Here is a 15227-nt window from a genome sequence, read left to right on the forward strand (position 1 = left end):
AAAACGGAGATGGAGGGGCAAACTGAAGCATACTACCAACTTGGAGGTTGGGGATATTTTTCTTTAAGACAGGACAGGGGAAATAACCCGGTGCCCCCAGTGGCTCCCGACCCCAGCCGGAGGGGCGCTGGGGCGCAGGCTCGCGCGGCCGGCCAGGCGCGGGGGCGGCCGGCGCGGCGCCGAAGGGGTTAAGGCGCTGAGCGCGCAGCCATCTGGCCGGGTTGGCTGGTTATAACCGCGCAGATTATGTTCACGGGACTCAGAGTTGAAGGCTCTTCTCCCTATCGTAGCAGCTCCGCGCGAGGCCCCCGAGAGAGCCCGGCGCAAACTACTTTCTTCCCTCTCCTTTCTCCTCTTTTTGTCCCCTGCTGGGGGCTGGCGGCGGCGGCGGGGTGGGAGAGACTTTGAATGACCGAGCTCGCGTCCACCTTTCTCTTCATGTCGACGTCCCTGGAAACGGTCACACGGATGCCATGGTCACTTCTGCCACGGTAAGGGGAGGCGGGCACGCTGGGCGGGCAGGTTCGGGGCCGGGGACCCGCGCGGGGCCCGGGCTCCGCACCCCGCCCTCACCCCATCGCGCCGCGCTCCCGCACTTTCCCCCGCTCGTGCCTTCCCGAAGTTTGCGCCCGGATCTGCCCAGGCCGAGGTGCGATCACAGCCCCCCGCCCGCCCCCGCGCACGGACACTCCTTCCCACCTCCTCCCTCCCGTGCCTCGACTGCTGGAGAAACCGCCCAATATCTGGGAAGTGATCGGGTTTAAGGGACCGGGATTGGAAATGGTGGGGGGCGCAGGCGAGGGGAAAGGGGGACGACGGAAGGGCAGGAAAGGGCTTCGGGAAAACCGCCGGCCGCTCACCAACGCACCCGTCTACTCCCGCAGGGAAGGCTCCTCGCGCATCGCGTAACAAAAGGGGGTGGCAGCCGTCTCCGGGGCGGCGGGGAGGCGAGGGTGCCGCCGTCGCTCCCCGCACGCGCCCCCCGCGCCCCGCTCGCCGCCTCGCCAAGCTCTCCGCTCTCCTCCCCCTCCCGGGCCGGGCGGGGGCTGGGGCGGGGGAGGGGACGCGGAGCTCCGGCCCCGGAGAGTCGCTTCCCAGTTTCGGGAGTTGAGACTCCGTGCGTGGCGTGGCTACCTGCTGGAGTCCCCCTGCCTCCGCTCAGAGCTTTCTCGGAAGCAGCCCCGCACCCCGGGCTCGTCCTGGCCGGCGGCCACCCAACCCTGGGTCTCTACGCAGATGCTGGAAACGTGCGCGCGGCCCGCGCGTCTGGGTCGCCGCCGGGAGCGGCGGGCACGGGGCCCGAGCGGTCCCTGGGGAGCTCCTCGCGGTTCCTCCGGGCCAGCTCTGGGAATCGGAGGTACCGGGAGGCTGGGAGGCCCGGGGCCCGGCGCAGCTAGGTCGGACTTCAGAGGACCCCCAAGCACCAAATTTCTCCGTGGCCCCTGAGCTAGAGCTCGGGGTGGTAGACTCACACTCCGAAGGACATTTGGAACGCTCGGGAGTTGAAGATTCGGGAAAGGCGGGCCTGGGGTGGGGGAGGGGACTCTGCTTGTGGCTTTCGGGCGCGAGTGGGTGCGCGGCGAGGAGACGCTGCTTCTCTGGGGGAGTTTGGCTGCTGCGTTCCCCAGAGGCACAGCACTGAGACCCCCGAGCCGCACCGGGTGAGGGCTGCTGACTAGTAAGGATCCCTCTCGCTGGATCCGAGGCCGGGGGCTTCCAGGTGGAGGAAACACCGAACTAGACAGCCTGGTCTCGACCTCTGGCGGCGGGCGGCACGTTCAGAGTCTAGTGCAGGCAGCTGCCTGGACGCAGCCCGAGCGCTGAGCTCGGAGCTGGAGAGCTGGCGACTGCGCGTCTTGGACTTGTTTATGTGCGCGAGGAGCAGGGGGCGGGAGCTGGGGGTGGGGAGGGCGGGCTAAAAGGGGGTGGGTGTCACCCCGGGGACTCCAGTCGGTTAAGCACTGTGCTGGGCAAGTGCTCTGTAATGAAGAGATGTCCTCTCCCGCTCTGCAGAACGGAGAGCCAGAGGCACATCTAAACCCTCTGCCCCAAATGTCGGGATGGAGAAAGTTGGAACGGGAGGGAACTTTGCAATCGGTTCTGTTTTCCCGGCACTGAGAAATTCTCCCAGGTCCTCAGCCTGCCCCCCTCCCGCCCCCGACAGAAAGAAGGTGGAGGGGTGGGATTCAGGGGATAAAATCCAACCGCCTCTGCCTTGGGCTCAAACGCTCAAGACCTGGGTTTGGCGTTGGGAGAGGAGGAGGTGAAAAGAAACCTAGCTCTGAATGGTGCTGGGGGAGAGTAGGAAGTCTGCGGGGTTGCAGGAAGGAGCGTGTACGGTTCTGTGCTGGTGTGGACTGTTTTGTAGCTGGAAGTGGAGGCTGTGGCTCTGTGTGAACGGGTCTGCCGTCTGTGGAGGGCGATCAGGACCCCTGGGTGCTCTGTTTGGTCAGGGAAAGAGGTTTTTTGGAAAGTGTCTGCGTGAGGGTGTGTATGGGGGACGGCCAGAGTGCGGGAGCTCGCCCTGCTCTGTGTGCAGGTGGAGGTGTGTGTTTCTGAGGCTCTCTTGCACGGGCAGCAGGTGAGAGCATGTGGGAACAGAGGTGTAGCTAATGAGAAATCTGTGCCTGCGAAGGGTGTCGGAGCAGGAGGAGAGGTACGGTGTGTTGCAGCAGATGGCTTGTGCGTGCCTGCACAGACACACGGAGTGGGTGTGGCGTGGGAGGGCGCCCGCGTCGGGGACGTGTGTGGAAGGTTAGCCTAGGCGCCTGCGGATTACCGAAGGGATGGGGAGGGGAGATTATCTGCAAAGAGCAGAGTGTGAACCTTATGAGTGAGTGCTGGGAAATTTGGCCAGGAGGGCACTGGGGTGTGTGGGGAACAGAAAAGTGTGGGCTCAGACACATTATGGAGAGATGGGGCATTTGCAGAGAAGGATGCTGGGGTGGTTTTTGCCTTCTCCCGCTCTCCACCTCCCCAGAGGGCAGGAAACTGGAGAAGGCTTAGGATGAGGGATGTACATTTAAGGGGAAAAGTCCTCTGTGTGTTGGTACCGGGTGGGGATGTGTGTGAGTGAGATCTGAGTGAGTGGAGAAATGTGTTTTGCATGCCGGGAAGGGATGTGCATAGTATTATATTGTATAATGGGTTTCTTATTTAAGAAATAAGAAATGGAATGCCCACTGGATGCTCAGCCCACTGCTGGGTACTGGGGCGTGGCACGGTGCCCTGGAACAATTTCTTCCCAGGGCTCAGCGGACTGCCACAGTTTTGCCAGGAGGAACGAGGAGAGCTCGGTGCTAGTCGAGGTTTTTTTCAAGCACTATAATTCAGTTTCTAGAGATGTTTATGGATCTCGGAGGCCACAGGGAAGCTGATTTGAAATGTACCTGTGGTTTTGTAAAAAGGGCGCAGAAAGATAGGGGTGATGGATAGTTTCGTGTGTTGGGGAGGGAGCTGAGGGCTGTTTCTGTTTCTTGTAGGGGGTGTGGGCTGGGAGTGGAGAGTGCAGCAAGCCAGGTCAGGATGCAGGTGCTGATACCCTGGAGGGCTGAGTTTCTGAGAGCATGGCAGGGACACGAGGCTTCATACGTGGAGCTGGAGAAGGGGCGAGGCAGTGAGCAGGAAGATGCCAGGGAGATGCAGGCTGGGAGTGTTTGTTAATCTTTGACGACTTCTGGGCTGTGAGTGTAAAGCTAACATGTGTGTGCGCGTGCGTATATGCGCGTATGCATGCGCACACGCCGTGGGTCTGGAGTGAAGTAACTGGGGAAAGGCTAGCTTGGAGGACAGGAGGGGCGTGTATGCTGGCTCTGGCGGAGGAAGTGGAATGTATGTTTTTGCAGGAATTCTTTGTGGCCGAGGAAGGATAAAAATCGTCTTGGATGCTCAGATGTGTATCAAAGTTTAAAAGGTACAGATAAAAGAAGGGTTGCAGGTTTATTAGGAAGCATTTGGGGAGGGAGGGGCATGTGATGTTGATTGGGTTCATACCAGCAAGAGCTGGGGAGGTAGCTGGGACAGAGCAGGGGGCGGGGTGTGCTTTGGCCGCACACACCTGCTGACCAGGAACCTCATTTATTAGGTCTATTCGTGGGAGGGCATATGTCTGGGGGGAATAGACCTCATCTGTTTGACCCATGACACTTTTGATTTCCTGAAATGATGGCTGTGTCATTTTGAGGTTCTGCCTTATTTGTAGGGGAAATTCATCTGTGTAAGAGCGTTGATACAGGATCTGACCCTTGGTCAGAGGATCTTGCGGCAGTATTTCGGAGCATGGCGTGGTGGAGATGGAAGGTTTCCCATTGGGAATGGCTTGTTTCTAGTCCAGTTCCGCCACTTTGGAGCAGAGTGACCTCGGGAAATTTTTCTAATCTCTCTGATCCTCCATTGTTTCTCTGTGTAAAATGGCGTTGTCTGCCATGACTCAATGAGGAGGAAAATTCACTCTGCTTCCCTCCCCTTCAAAGCTTGGTGTGTTTAGGGGTACTAAGCTTTACTCAAAGGTGACGCCGAGTTGAATACAGGCGCTAGCATGGATGTGAACCATTGTAAAAATGGGTCCTGGACCTCCTTCTCTACAGTGCAAGTTGGTAAAACAGTCTTAATGCCCGCTGAGTGTCTACTGCTCACCCATGGTGCAAACAGAACTTTCTATAACCGCCTCAGTTTACTCGCCCATAAAATGGAGGCAGCCAAGCCTAGATTACTGTTGATGGCAATCTGTTTTCATAACAGGTCTTTGAACCATTCAGAAGAAAGGTGGTCCACAAATCAATGTTATTAACTATCCGACGCGGACCTTTCCCTTTTCTGCAGGCCACAATGCCTAAAGAAATGTGATCTGAGGACAGAGAAAATAGTCATTGTTCTCGGCGTGTTAGAATAAAAGAAGAGCGAAGTCCAGCCAACCCGGGTTACTATGAAGGTCTGTTTTTCTCCCGGCTACGTGTCCTTGGCAGGCAAGAGCCTGCCCGTAAGAAGAGGGCATGGGCTTTGGATCTTTGCAGACACCCAACGCAGCGAGTTGGTGCAGCCACTTTCCCCAGAGACAAAAATGGAGACCAAAAAAAAAAGAGGGACCAGGAAACCCACTCAAGCCTCCGAGTCCTCCCAGAAGTCAGCACATGCTGTGAACTGCTGGCTCGGAATCAGGCTCCCATCCATCCTTGAGTTCAGTGGCCATAAATAGTCAGGCGCTAAGCTATTTCCATGAGGCACTAAACCAATTCTGCTGCTTTTCTTGGCGAGATTGGGCCAATTAAGTTGATTGGAAGAGGTCACTGTTGATGGCTCTCACATTCCCCGGGCGGGACAGGCCAGCAGAGTTTAATTACATAACATTTCCCATCTCCGCAGCTCCCCTCCCAGATAGATCAGATGTGCAGGCCTCCCCCGCCGCCCCTCCATCCAGGACGGCAAATGCAGCAGGCAGTTCCCGCTCCAGGCTTCTCCAGACTGTTTCCTGAGCAGTTACAGCGCTCCCACCCCAACTGTGAGGAATGTAAATCCAGTGTTGGCGGGAATGAGAGCAGGGAGTCAGGCCAACACAGAAGATCCTTCAAACCCACCACCCTGCTTCCCAACCTCACCAGCTGCTGTTTTACTCTTTAATGAGGCAGGCAGTTTCTGGTGGTGGGGATGCTGAACTAATGACCGTTGCTAGGGTTTTCCATTTAGTTTTCTTTAAAATTGAGTTTGTTGGAGAAGGACCAAATCTACTGGAGACCAGCCTAAGACCCGTGTGCTGCTGCTGATAAGCTCTGTGGATGTACTTTGTGCGTGGATAGGTGTGTGCAGAGAGAGAGGAGAGCAGGGCTGTGTGTGTGCTGGGGGACACGAGAGCACAGGAGGGGCCCTGGGTGGGCAGGAGGCATTCCTAGAGCTTGTGTTATGGGTGGCAGGTATATGGGCACCTGGTTCAGATTGGACCATCACCGTATTGTGTCTTGCAGAAGAGCCAGCTTGTGGAAGAAATTGGGAGCAGCTTTTTTTCAGACCATTTGTATCTGGGGAACGGAGGATGTGTGAGTTTTAGGAAGTCTGAGGCCAGTGCAGATAGAACCTCATTCTTGCCTGAACAGATTTCTATTAAGATCAAGGCTGGACAAAGGAAGCCTTTCAGAGGACTCATTTTAGAACCTATGAAAGCACGTGTAGAGGGACAAAGACCTTTAAAGTCTTTTCGTGTTGTTGATAGTTTTCCTTAAGTCAGCCTTTCCTTCTACCTAAAAATACCAAGGGGCTGAGTGGGCACGCACCTCTGGGTGGTGAGAATACGTTGGCTGTTTCGTGTCCACATCTGGGCCATGGTCCTTCTCAAGCAGTCCTAACTGGGAACAACCAGAGGCTGTCTGTGGCTCTGGGCATCCTTACAGGACTAACCTCTGCCTGTCAGTGTGGTTTCGCTGGAGAAGGATTTTGACGTGAACTTTGGTGTGGTCTGTTGTGATTGCTCACTTTTCAGCAGCATCTCCAGGAAAGACTTTTGTTGAGCCCCCAGTCTTCTATGGATTTTGTTCAGTCAGAGATTTTTTGAAAGGGCTGAGGTTCTTGCTCATTCAAGACCAGAGTTGTAGGAGTAAATGGCAGCTTACTGATCTCAAAAGATCCCAGGCCAAGGTCCTCTTAAACAGCCTGGGGCAGCAGAAAGCCTACTGACTTAGAGGTGGGGGACCAAGCTTGCCACTGAACTCCGTCACTAATAGGCTGCTGTTGTGTGACCCTGGATAGTCTCTCCAGGCCTTGACGTACCCATCTGTAAATGAAGAACTTGAACTAGAGGATCTCAAAGTTCCATTCCAACTGCACCATCTGAGGATTCTACAGTAGCCCCATCCTCCTACTCGCTCAGCGCTAATATACTTTGCTTGGAGTGCATCTTGGCGCACTCTCAATGAGCTCCTGTTTTTATCTTTGGGGAATGGCTGAGTCAAAGTCAGAAAGGTATGCAAAGAATTTGCCATAGAGTTTTGTTTTGGCCAAGAATGCTCTTGAAGTTGGCTTCGCCTGCACAGTGTGTACAGAGCTCTAAGGGGTGGGGCTTGGCTTTCTGGTAGGCCCGATGCTAATCATCCAGCTTCCACATGAACGCCTATTAGTGTTTCTGACTAAGAGAAGTACCCACTTTGAAGATGATTGATGATGATGATAGTTAATATTTGAGTACTTACTGGGTGCCAGGCATTACTGTAAATATCACATGGTGTTATTTCAGTGCCCAAAATAATCTCTTTTGCAGGTGGGGAGACTGAGGTTATGTGAGGTTAAGGGGTATGTTTACGGGTACACAGCTAGATCTCGATGTGCTGACATTCTAGCCTGAAGCCTGTGACCATCCCAAGTCCATCACCTGCCAGTCAGGTTCTGTTTCTGCATTCTGTGAGGTCATCCAGATGGGAGATTGCTTGATAGCCCTCTGCAAAGTCTGTCATCCCACAGGGTAACTTGCTCCATGGGAAGGTTCATTTTCATGTGCAAGACAAATGCTGAGGCTTTCTGGCCACCTGCTGGAAAGCATGTGTCAGATCTGTCTTAGCTCCCATCGCCCTCCCCCTTTACTTCCCGTCCTGTTGACAAGGAAATCTGCCCTTCCAGAATGGGGGTGTTGATTTAAGTCACAATTGCCTCCTTGTAAACTCTGTAAGACTGGAGCTGGACATCTGGTTTTGATCCACTTGCCCACGAGAGGTGGTGGGTCCCAGCGTTCTTGAGTCCTGTGATGAGGGTTGCACAGAATCAAAGTAAAAGAGAATGGAGGATGTGAGGGCTCTTCAGAATTTGGAAAATGGCTTTCCTTGAAAGGCTAGGGAACTCTCTCCATGTATACAGGGGCCATGTATTTCTTGCTGAGAGGTTGAAGGCAGGAGTTGCTGCCAAGGACTGGGGTCCCCAGGCTCTGTTTGATGCAGAGCAGAGCAGTTTTAGAGTCTTCCAGCCCTGGCACTTGCTTGCTGCATGCCCTTCTGGGCAATACCAGAAGTAGGGAAGCCAGAGGTGTTCTCGGGGTGCATGTTGCCACCATCTCTGAAGGGTGTGACTGAAGGCTCTTGTTGTTTCTCCCTCCACTGACTTTCCCATCACCACTACCACACATACATCTTCAAAGCAATGAATGAGAATGACTGGGTTCTATTGCTGAAAGGTATTTGCAATGTGCTTATAAGTGGACAACGTTAACCTAATGCCTATGAAATTGTGGATGCTCAAAAGATGTGTGTTTGCTTTGTTTAAAACAACATTCCACGTGTAGGGTGATGCTTTCCTTCTTTGTAAGAGGACACAGCCCTATTACTATCATTTTTTTTTATGATAGACCAGTCTTGCCCTGCCCCCCCTCTGTTTTTAGGTCTGAGCCCATGGCATTTAAAAATATCCTCCCCCTCTGGCTCCAAATCATCCCTCAGGGAATATAGTTCAAGATCTCAGTCTGGGATTATTTCCATTCTGTGTCTAGCAGATCTACTCCTGATGGATCATGGGGCACATCCATCCCCTGCTTCCACTGGGTCCAGGAGGGAAAGTGCAGCTCTGGAAATCACCTGTTTCCCAACACGTGCGTCCTGTAATTGGGAAGGAGCCCAGCTCTCCTGACACCCAGCTTTTGCTCCCCAAACTGCTCACCTCACCTCTCTTTGCAAAGGACTCAAACTAGCTGTGCGACCTTAAGCAAAGCATTCTCCCTCCACGGGCCTCTGTTTCCTCTTCCGGAAAAGGAGGGAATGGGATTCACTGGAAGGTCAAAAGGACCCTGCCATTCATGACAGGTCACATATTCCATGACTCTGCTGCTCCCTAAGCCTCTCTGTGGCCCATGCCTGGCATTTCTGGGTATCCCTGCTCCTCTGGAGGACTTATGTGCAGAGATGTGGAGGAGGTGGAGGAGGAAATGAAGTTATATGACGCCAGATAAGTTCTTGAACACATGGAGGAGTGCATGTTTATAAAGTGCTGAAGAAGCAAGCTTGCCAGATCGGTGGCAGATCTTGGATTGGGAGTTGAAAGCATAGGGAAAAGTTTATGTGGGATAAAATTCTCTTTGGGTAGCTGAACTTGGTGAGTGAAATCAGAAGGATCCTGAGCTATGAGCAGAGATACCAGACTCCACCCCAAACTGTCCCAGAGCCTCACTGTGCAATTTGGGGAGTCTCTGCTCCATGGAGAGTGAAAGGCTCCTGGCTTAGATGATCCCCCAAATCTTTCCTGACTCATCAGTAATTATGGGAATCGAGGGCTAGTAGAAAAGCCTGGATGGATGGATTGATAAGGGGCTTGAATGTAGAGGGAAACGTCCTCTGATTGCAAGAGGGTAGGAGTAGCAGAAATATACATCTGTTCTTGAATTTGAGATGGTCACGGAGGGCTTATTCTGTGTGTATATTGGGCTTAGAAAGCTCTCCCTTCTTCACCAGGGATATTGAAAGCATCCTTCACATCTTTGCTTCACCATTACCTTCTCCTGGAAGCCTCCCTGCATCCCCCAGGGAGCCTGGGGCTCCCTCTCAGTCTCCCTGTGTTACACCACCCGGTATTCTGTCTTCTCACTAGAAGATGGGCTCTGCAGAGAAAGGGACCTGGTCTTTTCATCTCTGTGCCCCCAACACCTTGATATGTGTCGGGTGAGTGAATGCATGACAGGTGGGTTATCCGGGAGTCCAGCGGTGAGAGGCTGGGCTCAGAGAAGTGGTACTCCTTCCCAAGGGTCCAGAGCCATACGTGTTCTCTGTGTCCCATTTCAGCCTGTCCCGAGGCTGATGTCATGAAGCTCGCTGCCGGCCCACTAGGAAAGGCTGTTCTTGCTCTCTTTAGAGACCCCCTTCTCCCCTGTGTCTTAGTCTGCCAAGTCCTTCTGCAAATGTGGGTTTTGGTCATGGGAAAATTGGGTGTCACTGCACGTGAATTAGGGCCATCTATCTCTAGACACTCAGAAAACACATGCTTAAAGATTGTTCATTAAGCATCCTGTTGGTGGCTGCCGAGTCTCAGGCCCTGTGCTCGATGCTGGAGAAGATGCAGAGATTAACGCTGAGCTCTGAGCTCCAGGGTCTAGGAGCTGGTGAGGGCAACGGGCCAGTTACATCACTGTGCTCTAGGGAGGGGCCGTGTGAGCATGGAAGTTCAAGCACAGGGTTCCTGGATGGAATGTTGTGTGTTGGTGTGAATAATGATGGGGAATCCTCTGGACCGGAAGCAGGCTGGAGGGTCCATGAACTGCCTTCACTTTTTCTCGTCCCTGAGTTCCCAAGGCCTGACCAAGCTCAGAGCCCGTTGTGATGGGAGCCATTGGTTCTTCCCAGGGAGAGTTTGGGGAAGGGGCGTGATGTACAGGTGTTAGGTCTGGGTGGATGTGTAGGTGTGTGTGCTTTCCAGAAGTAGCCCCGCGCTCTTGGCTGTAGTCAGCCCAGGCGGGGGAGGTGCATCTGCCCGAGGCTTTTAAGCGCTGCTTCTCCGGGCTGCACTGTGTGTTGTCTCTGTGACCACTCCTGACACAGGGACAGACTGCCATCTACTGTCCACTCTTGTCCTCTATGAGTCCTTCCTGCTCAGTGAGCTCCTCAGCATTTTTTTCACGTCCTGTTTTTAATGGGTCCAGATACCAGCAGAAAGAGAATAGACATCAGGTCCTTGTTAAGTAACTTCGTTGGAATTTAGAAGGGGGCGTTTCAAAAACGTAACACATCTGTTAGATGTTTTTCTTATCTGTTTAACAAAAGTGTTATTTGGAGGGGGCCTCGTGCCTCTCTTGACTCTTCTTAGTTACCATGCTGGGTACCTGGGTACCGTGTGGAGTGCCAAGACGAAGAAGGCTAAGTCCTGCCTTCAAGAGCCTTGCAGTCTAGTTGGAAGTTGGGACAGACCTGCAAAGAAATAGACCATAGGATGCGGCAAGATATGTTTGGTACGTGGCACGTGAGTGGCAGGGACCCCAGAGGCTTTGGGGGTTTGGGGGAAGGGGGAGTCCTTGTAGACAGAGTGATTGGGAAAGACAAGTGTGGGCAGCTTGACTGGGTCTGCTTTTAGCAACCCCAGGGTTTGGTGAGCGCCTCCTAAAATCGCTGTGTGGTATCGTGGAACAGGCTCTGAGCTGGGAGTTCGGGGACCTAGAAGGTCCCTGTGACCCAGGGGGGCTGGTTTCAACGTCCTAGGGCCCACCCATCCCTGACCTGGCATCGCATCCCACATTTGCATCATGCAGAGGGAGGTGGCGCCTCGTTTCCATCTTGTCAAGGACCAGTAGAGCCGGAGTCCCTCTTGCATCCCCTGCAGGGAGGGCATCTCAAGGTGTGTCCCGTCCTGACAACCCCACGCACAGTGGGAGGGAGAGAATGTCCCCAGAGTAACCTCAGGTGCTGTACAGCTATGAGGAGGTGAACGGCTTTCAGGACGTGTCTGCCTGCTGCTTCTCTCTGTATCTCCCCCTGGACCTTCCTTCCAAAATACATCTGCATAGTGCTTGAGTCAAGGATAGTTTTTCCAAAAGAAACTGCATTAGTATCCTAGTGTAGATTATAGCTCAGGTCTAGGATGCCTTCATGTTAGAATTCATTCTACCATTGCTTTTGTGGAGCTTTTTAAAAAAGTATCTAAGACTTTTGATGACTGTGGGTTAAAATGGGGGAAAAGTTGCTTTTCATAACTCACTCCCATTCTTTCTCTTTCTCAGCATTTAAATGATCATCAAGGAAACCTTCAGTGTATTTATTCCATGTACTTGTCTTCTGGTGCATATGTATGTGTGTGTTTGTGTGTGTGTGTGAGAGAGAGAGAGAGAAAGAGAGAGAGAGGGAGGGGAAAAGAGAGAGAAAGGGAGGGAAAAAGAGAGAGAGAGAAAGAAAGAGAGAGAGCAAGAACAAGAGAGAAAGATACTGAAGCCTGTGGTCTATTAGCGAGTCTAGGAAATCAAGTTGAATTGGAGTTGGGTTACTGGTAGAGAGACCTCAGATTGTCACTCTAAACCTCTGACATTTCGCTTTTACTCTTTGGCTCTTGTACGAATCAGGAATGTCTCTTCCCAGTCCCCCTTCAGTGTTTACATCTCCTTTTGGGGCTGCTGCATTAAGTTACCGTCTGTCTGCAGAAAGTCTCCTGATTTCTTGGGGGACCTCTCAACAGAGGCACAGTCAAGGATGGAGCCATTAGAGAAGGTCTGATTTTTTACTATGAGGGGGAACTAAAACCTTTTACTAAAAGGGTTAGGGGTTGTTTGTCATGTGTTTTCCTGTGGCACAGTGATGTCTGTGACTCTTGCCTAAAGAGAGAGAGCGAGCAGAGGCTGGGACAGAGATGGAAAGGGAAATTCTTCCAAGAGGTTCTTCCACAGAACCTCTTTTGCTTGTAGTGGATCCCTATAGAGAGTCACTTGCAAAGTGACTTCCAATGTGGAGGGAGAGACTCAGTTCCCAGCAGTTTCGTGGGAGGTTTTCTGATGGCCTGTGACGTGATTTGTAATCGTGGGTGAAAGTAGGAGGAGATGGGGGGAGGAGAGTTCCAGGTGAAGTTGCAGATGGAAAGAGGGTCCCAGGTGAGGGAAACCGGGGGCTAAAAGAACCGAAAGCCGCCCAGGTCGTGGTTCATGGGGAACAGCGTGGGGTGATGTGTCCAGGGAGATGGGAGGAAGGAGGGCCCACACTGAGCCCCATCCTAACCCCAAGGGCAGCAGGAGCCAGTGGAGGTGGCACAGGAGAGGATACAGTCAGTCTTTTGTTTTAAAAAATTATCACTCTGGTTCAATACGGGAGATAGCTTTTCCTAAATAGTTGTTCAATGGGAAAAAGACTATTGGTTGGATTGATGGAAGAATGAATTAATGAGCGAATAAATGAGTGAAATGCAGGGGGGGACTTGATCAAGCCGGACTTGATCACTGGTTACTCTGACCAGTGCTGGCTCCGGGGGAGATGAAGGACAGGACGGGCTGGGACGATAGGCGACAGGTCATGGATTCGCGTGGCTCTGGCTGTAGGGAAACAGGGACCAGCATAGTAACAATGCTGAGAGATCAGTTGGCCGTGGGAGGATCTCGCAACCTGTTTATATTTTCTATACATTTCCATCCAAACTTGATTTCATTCCGGATCAAAAATGAAAGTGGCTTTTGGAGTTGTACCCCAGAAAATTTGAAACTGTGATGGTGACTTTCTCCAGAGGGGGCTGCTTGCTCACAGACCTTTTCATAGGCTCCAAGTGGGATGTGGACAGATGGTGAGTTTTCTGGGGCATCTGGCAGGTCCCAGATTCTGGACATCAGATCCATCTATTGATGATTCCTATGGATTAGTGTGTGTTTGTGTTTGTGTGTGTGTGTGTGTGTGTGTGTGTGTGTGTATTTCAAAGTCTCCTGAAAATTACCAAATTCCACAGAACCTCTTCTGCTTGTAGTGGATCCCTATAGAGAGTCACTTGCAAGGTCACGTAGGTTAGCACAGATAAGAAGAGTGTGTGTGACAGTGACCTAGACAGACACCTGGCATGCCCTCCAGAGACTTGGCCTGGTGGAATGCAGGAATCCCCCTTGGTGGAGGCAAGGGAACCGAAGAGAACATTCTGTGTCATCTCGAAGGTCTCTGCTCAACAAAGACCTCACTGTGGAACCCCCCTCTGCACTGTCCCTGCCCCTCTGTGGCTTTGCCGTGGCATCCGTCCCATTCAGTGAGGTCCCCATAAACCCATCATAAGTTGACAATATTGTTGGTCAAAAATGCGTTGAATACACCTCATCTACCAAACATCACAGCTTAGCCCCGCCTACCTGAAATGTGCTCAGAACACTTCCATCAGCCTGCAGGTGAGCAAAATTATCTCACACAAAGCCTGTTTTATAATAAAGTGTCGAATATCTCATGTAATGTATTGAATACTGTACTGCAAGTGAAAAACAGAATGGCCTTCTGGGCACAGAATGGCTGAAAGTGTATCGTGATTGCGGGGTGGCATCACGAGAGAGGATCTACGCATATAGCCAGGCCAGGGAAAAAGATCAAAATTCAAGATCCGCCAAGTACGGTTTCTACTGAACTCGTATCACTTTCACATTATCGTAAAGTCCAGAAAGTCTAAGTCTAACTGTCGTAAGGCGGGGGCTGTCGGCCCTTGCTTTGACGGATGCTCAGCTCATTTGATCTGAATCTCCTGCTCCTACTCATCCGGCATCTGCCTGGGAAAGTGGAGACCAGGAGGGCAGATCACAGGTGCTCAGCAGATTCCTAAGTGCAGCTCAACTCCAGCTACTGAAGGCGGTGTTGAGGGTGAGGGCAGGGAGCAGGGCAGAGAGAGAGGGACAGAGACCAGTATTCCTAGGGCCTGAATGCTGTGCAGGTACCTTTTTATTTTTTAGCTTATTTTATTTTATTTTGGCCACACCGTGTGGCATGTGGGATCTTAGTTCCCCAACCAGGGATCGAACCCTCACCCCCTGCAGTGGAAGTGCGGAGTCCTAACCACTGGACTGGCAGGGAAGTCCCTGTGCAGGTGCCTTTGTACAGGTCATCTCATTAATTCCCCCCAACTGCCCCCCAGAGACAGCTCCATCCCAGGCTGGAGGGCATGGCATCCACAGTGCTTTCGGAGTGCAGAATTGTTTGTGGTCTATGCATGATCAGATTTCCTGCCCTGGTTCTCCCTGGGAATTTGCGTACCAGTGAGAGGCCCTACTCTTGGGGCAGTTAGGGAGCAGGGCTGCCATTGATGTCCAGCACCGATGGCTCAATGGGAAAGTCAGCACCTTTCTTCCCTCTCGGGTCCGGGAGATCCACCCAAGTGCCAGGCTTAGGACGACAGTACTACCAAGAGGCCCACCCTGAGGACCAGCTTTAACCAATGGGCCTCCTTGGCAGAAGGCAGTCGTTTTCTTGCTGTTTTCCTGTTAGGGAGCCAGGACTTGCAGGAGGGCAGAGGAGTGGAGGGTCAGAGAAGGAAGCTGAAAATCAAGGTCTGAAAAAACTAGTGAGGTCTGAAACAGTTGCTTTGCCAACCACATGTTCCCAAATCGTAAAGTGGACCTTGTGGAATGATCACAATCCCTGGGTTTTTCGTTACGAGAAGTTATCCCTGTGGATGCTGGCAGTCGTGCTGGGGCTGGATGTCCAGTGCCCATGGCGAAGTGCGTGTGTCTCTAAGCCTTTGGATTTGGGATTCTCCGGACTGCTGAGTGGCCTGAGTGCAGTTGGAAGCTATGATGGAGCGAGCCGTGCTGACCGGATGTAGGGCCCGGGATGGTGGTTCCCCGG

At 52.6% G+C, this 15227-nt stretch overlaps 1 protein-coding gene across 1 annotated transcript in view; it reads left to right on the plus strand.

Annotated features, from left to right (window-relative positions):
* Nucleotides 1-311: 311 nt before the first annotated feature.
* The window catches only part of NTF3 (neurotrophin 3), a 65901-nt gene continuing 50985 nt past the window's right edge, over nucleotides 312-15227 (plus strand). The window contains exon 1 of the mRNA XM_068560674.1: nucleotides 312-491. Within this exon, the coding sequence (XP_068416775.1) occupies nucleotides 474-491 (18 nt within the window). The 5' untranslated portion in view covers nucleotides 312-473. The remainder of the gene's footprint in view (nucleotides 492-15227) is intronic.

Source organism: Eschrichtius robustus, chromosome 13 (assembly GCF_028021215.1).
Source record: "Eschrichtius robustus isolate mEscRob2 chromosome 13, mEscRob2.pri, whole genome shotgun sequence".
NCBI lineage: Eukaryota > Metazoa > Chordata > Mammalia > Artiodactyla > Eschrichtiidae > Eschrichtius > Eschrichtius robustus.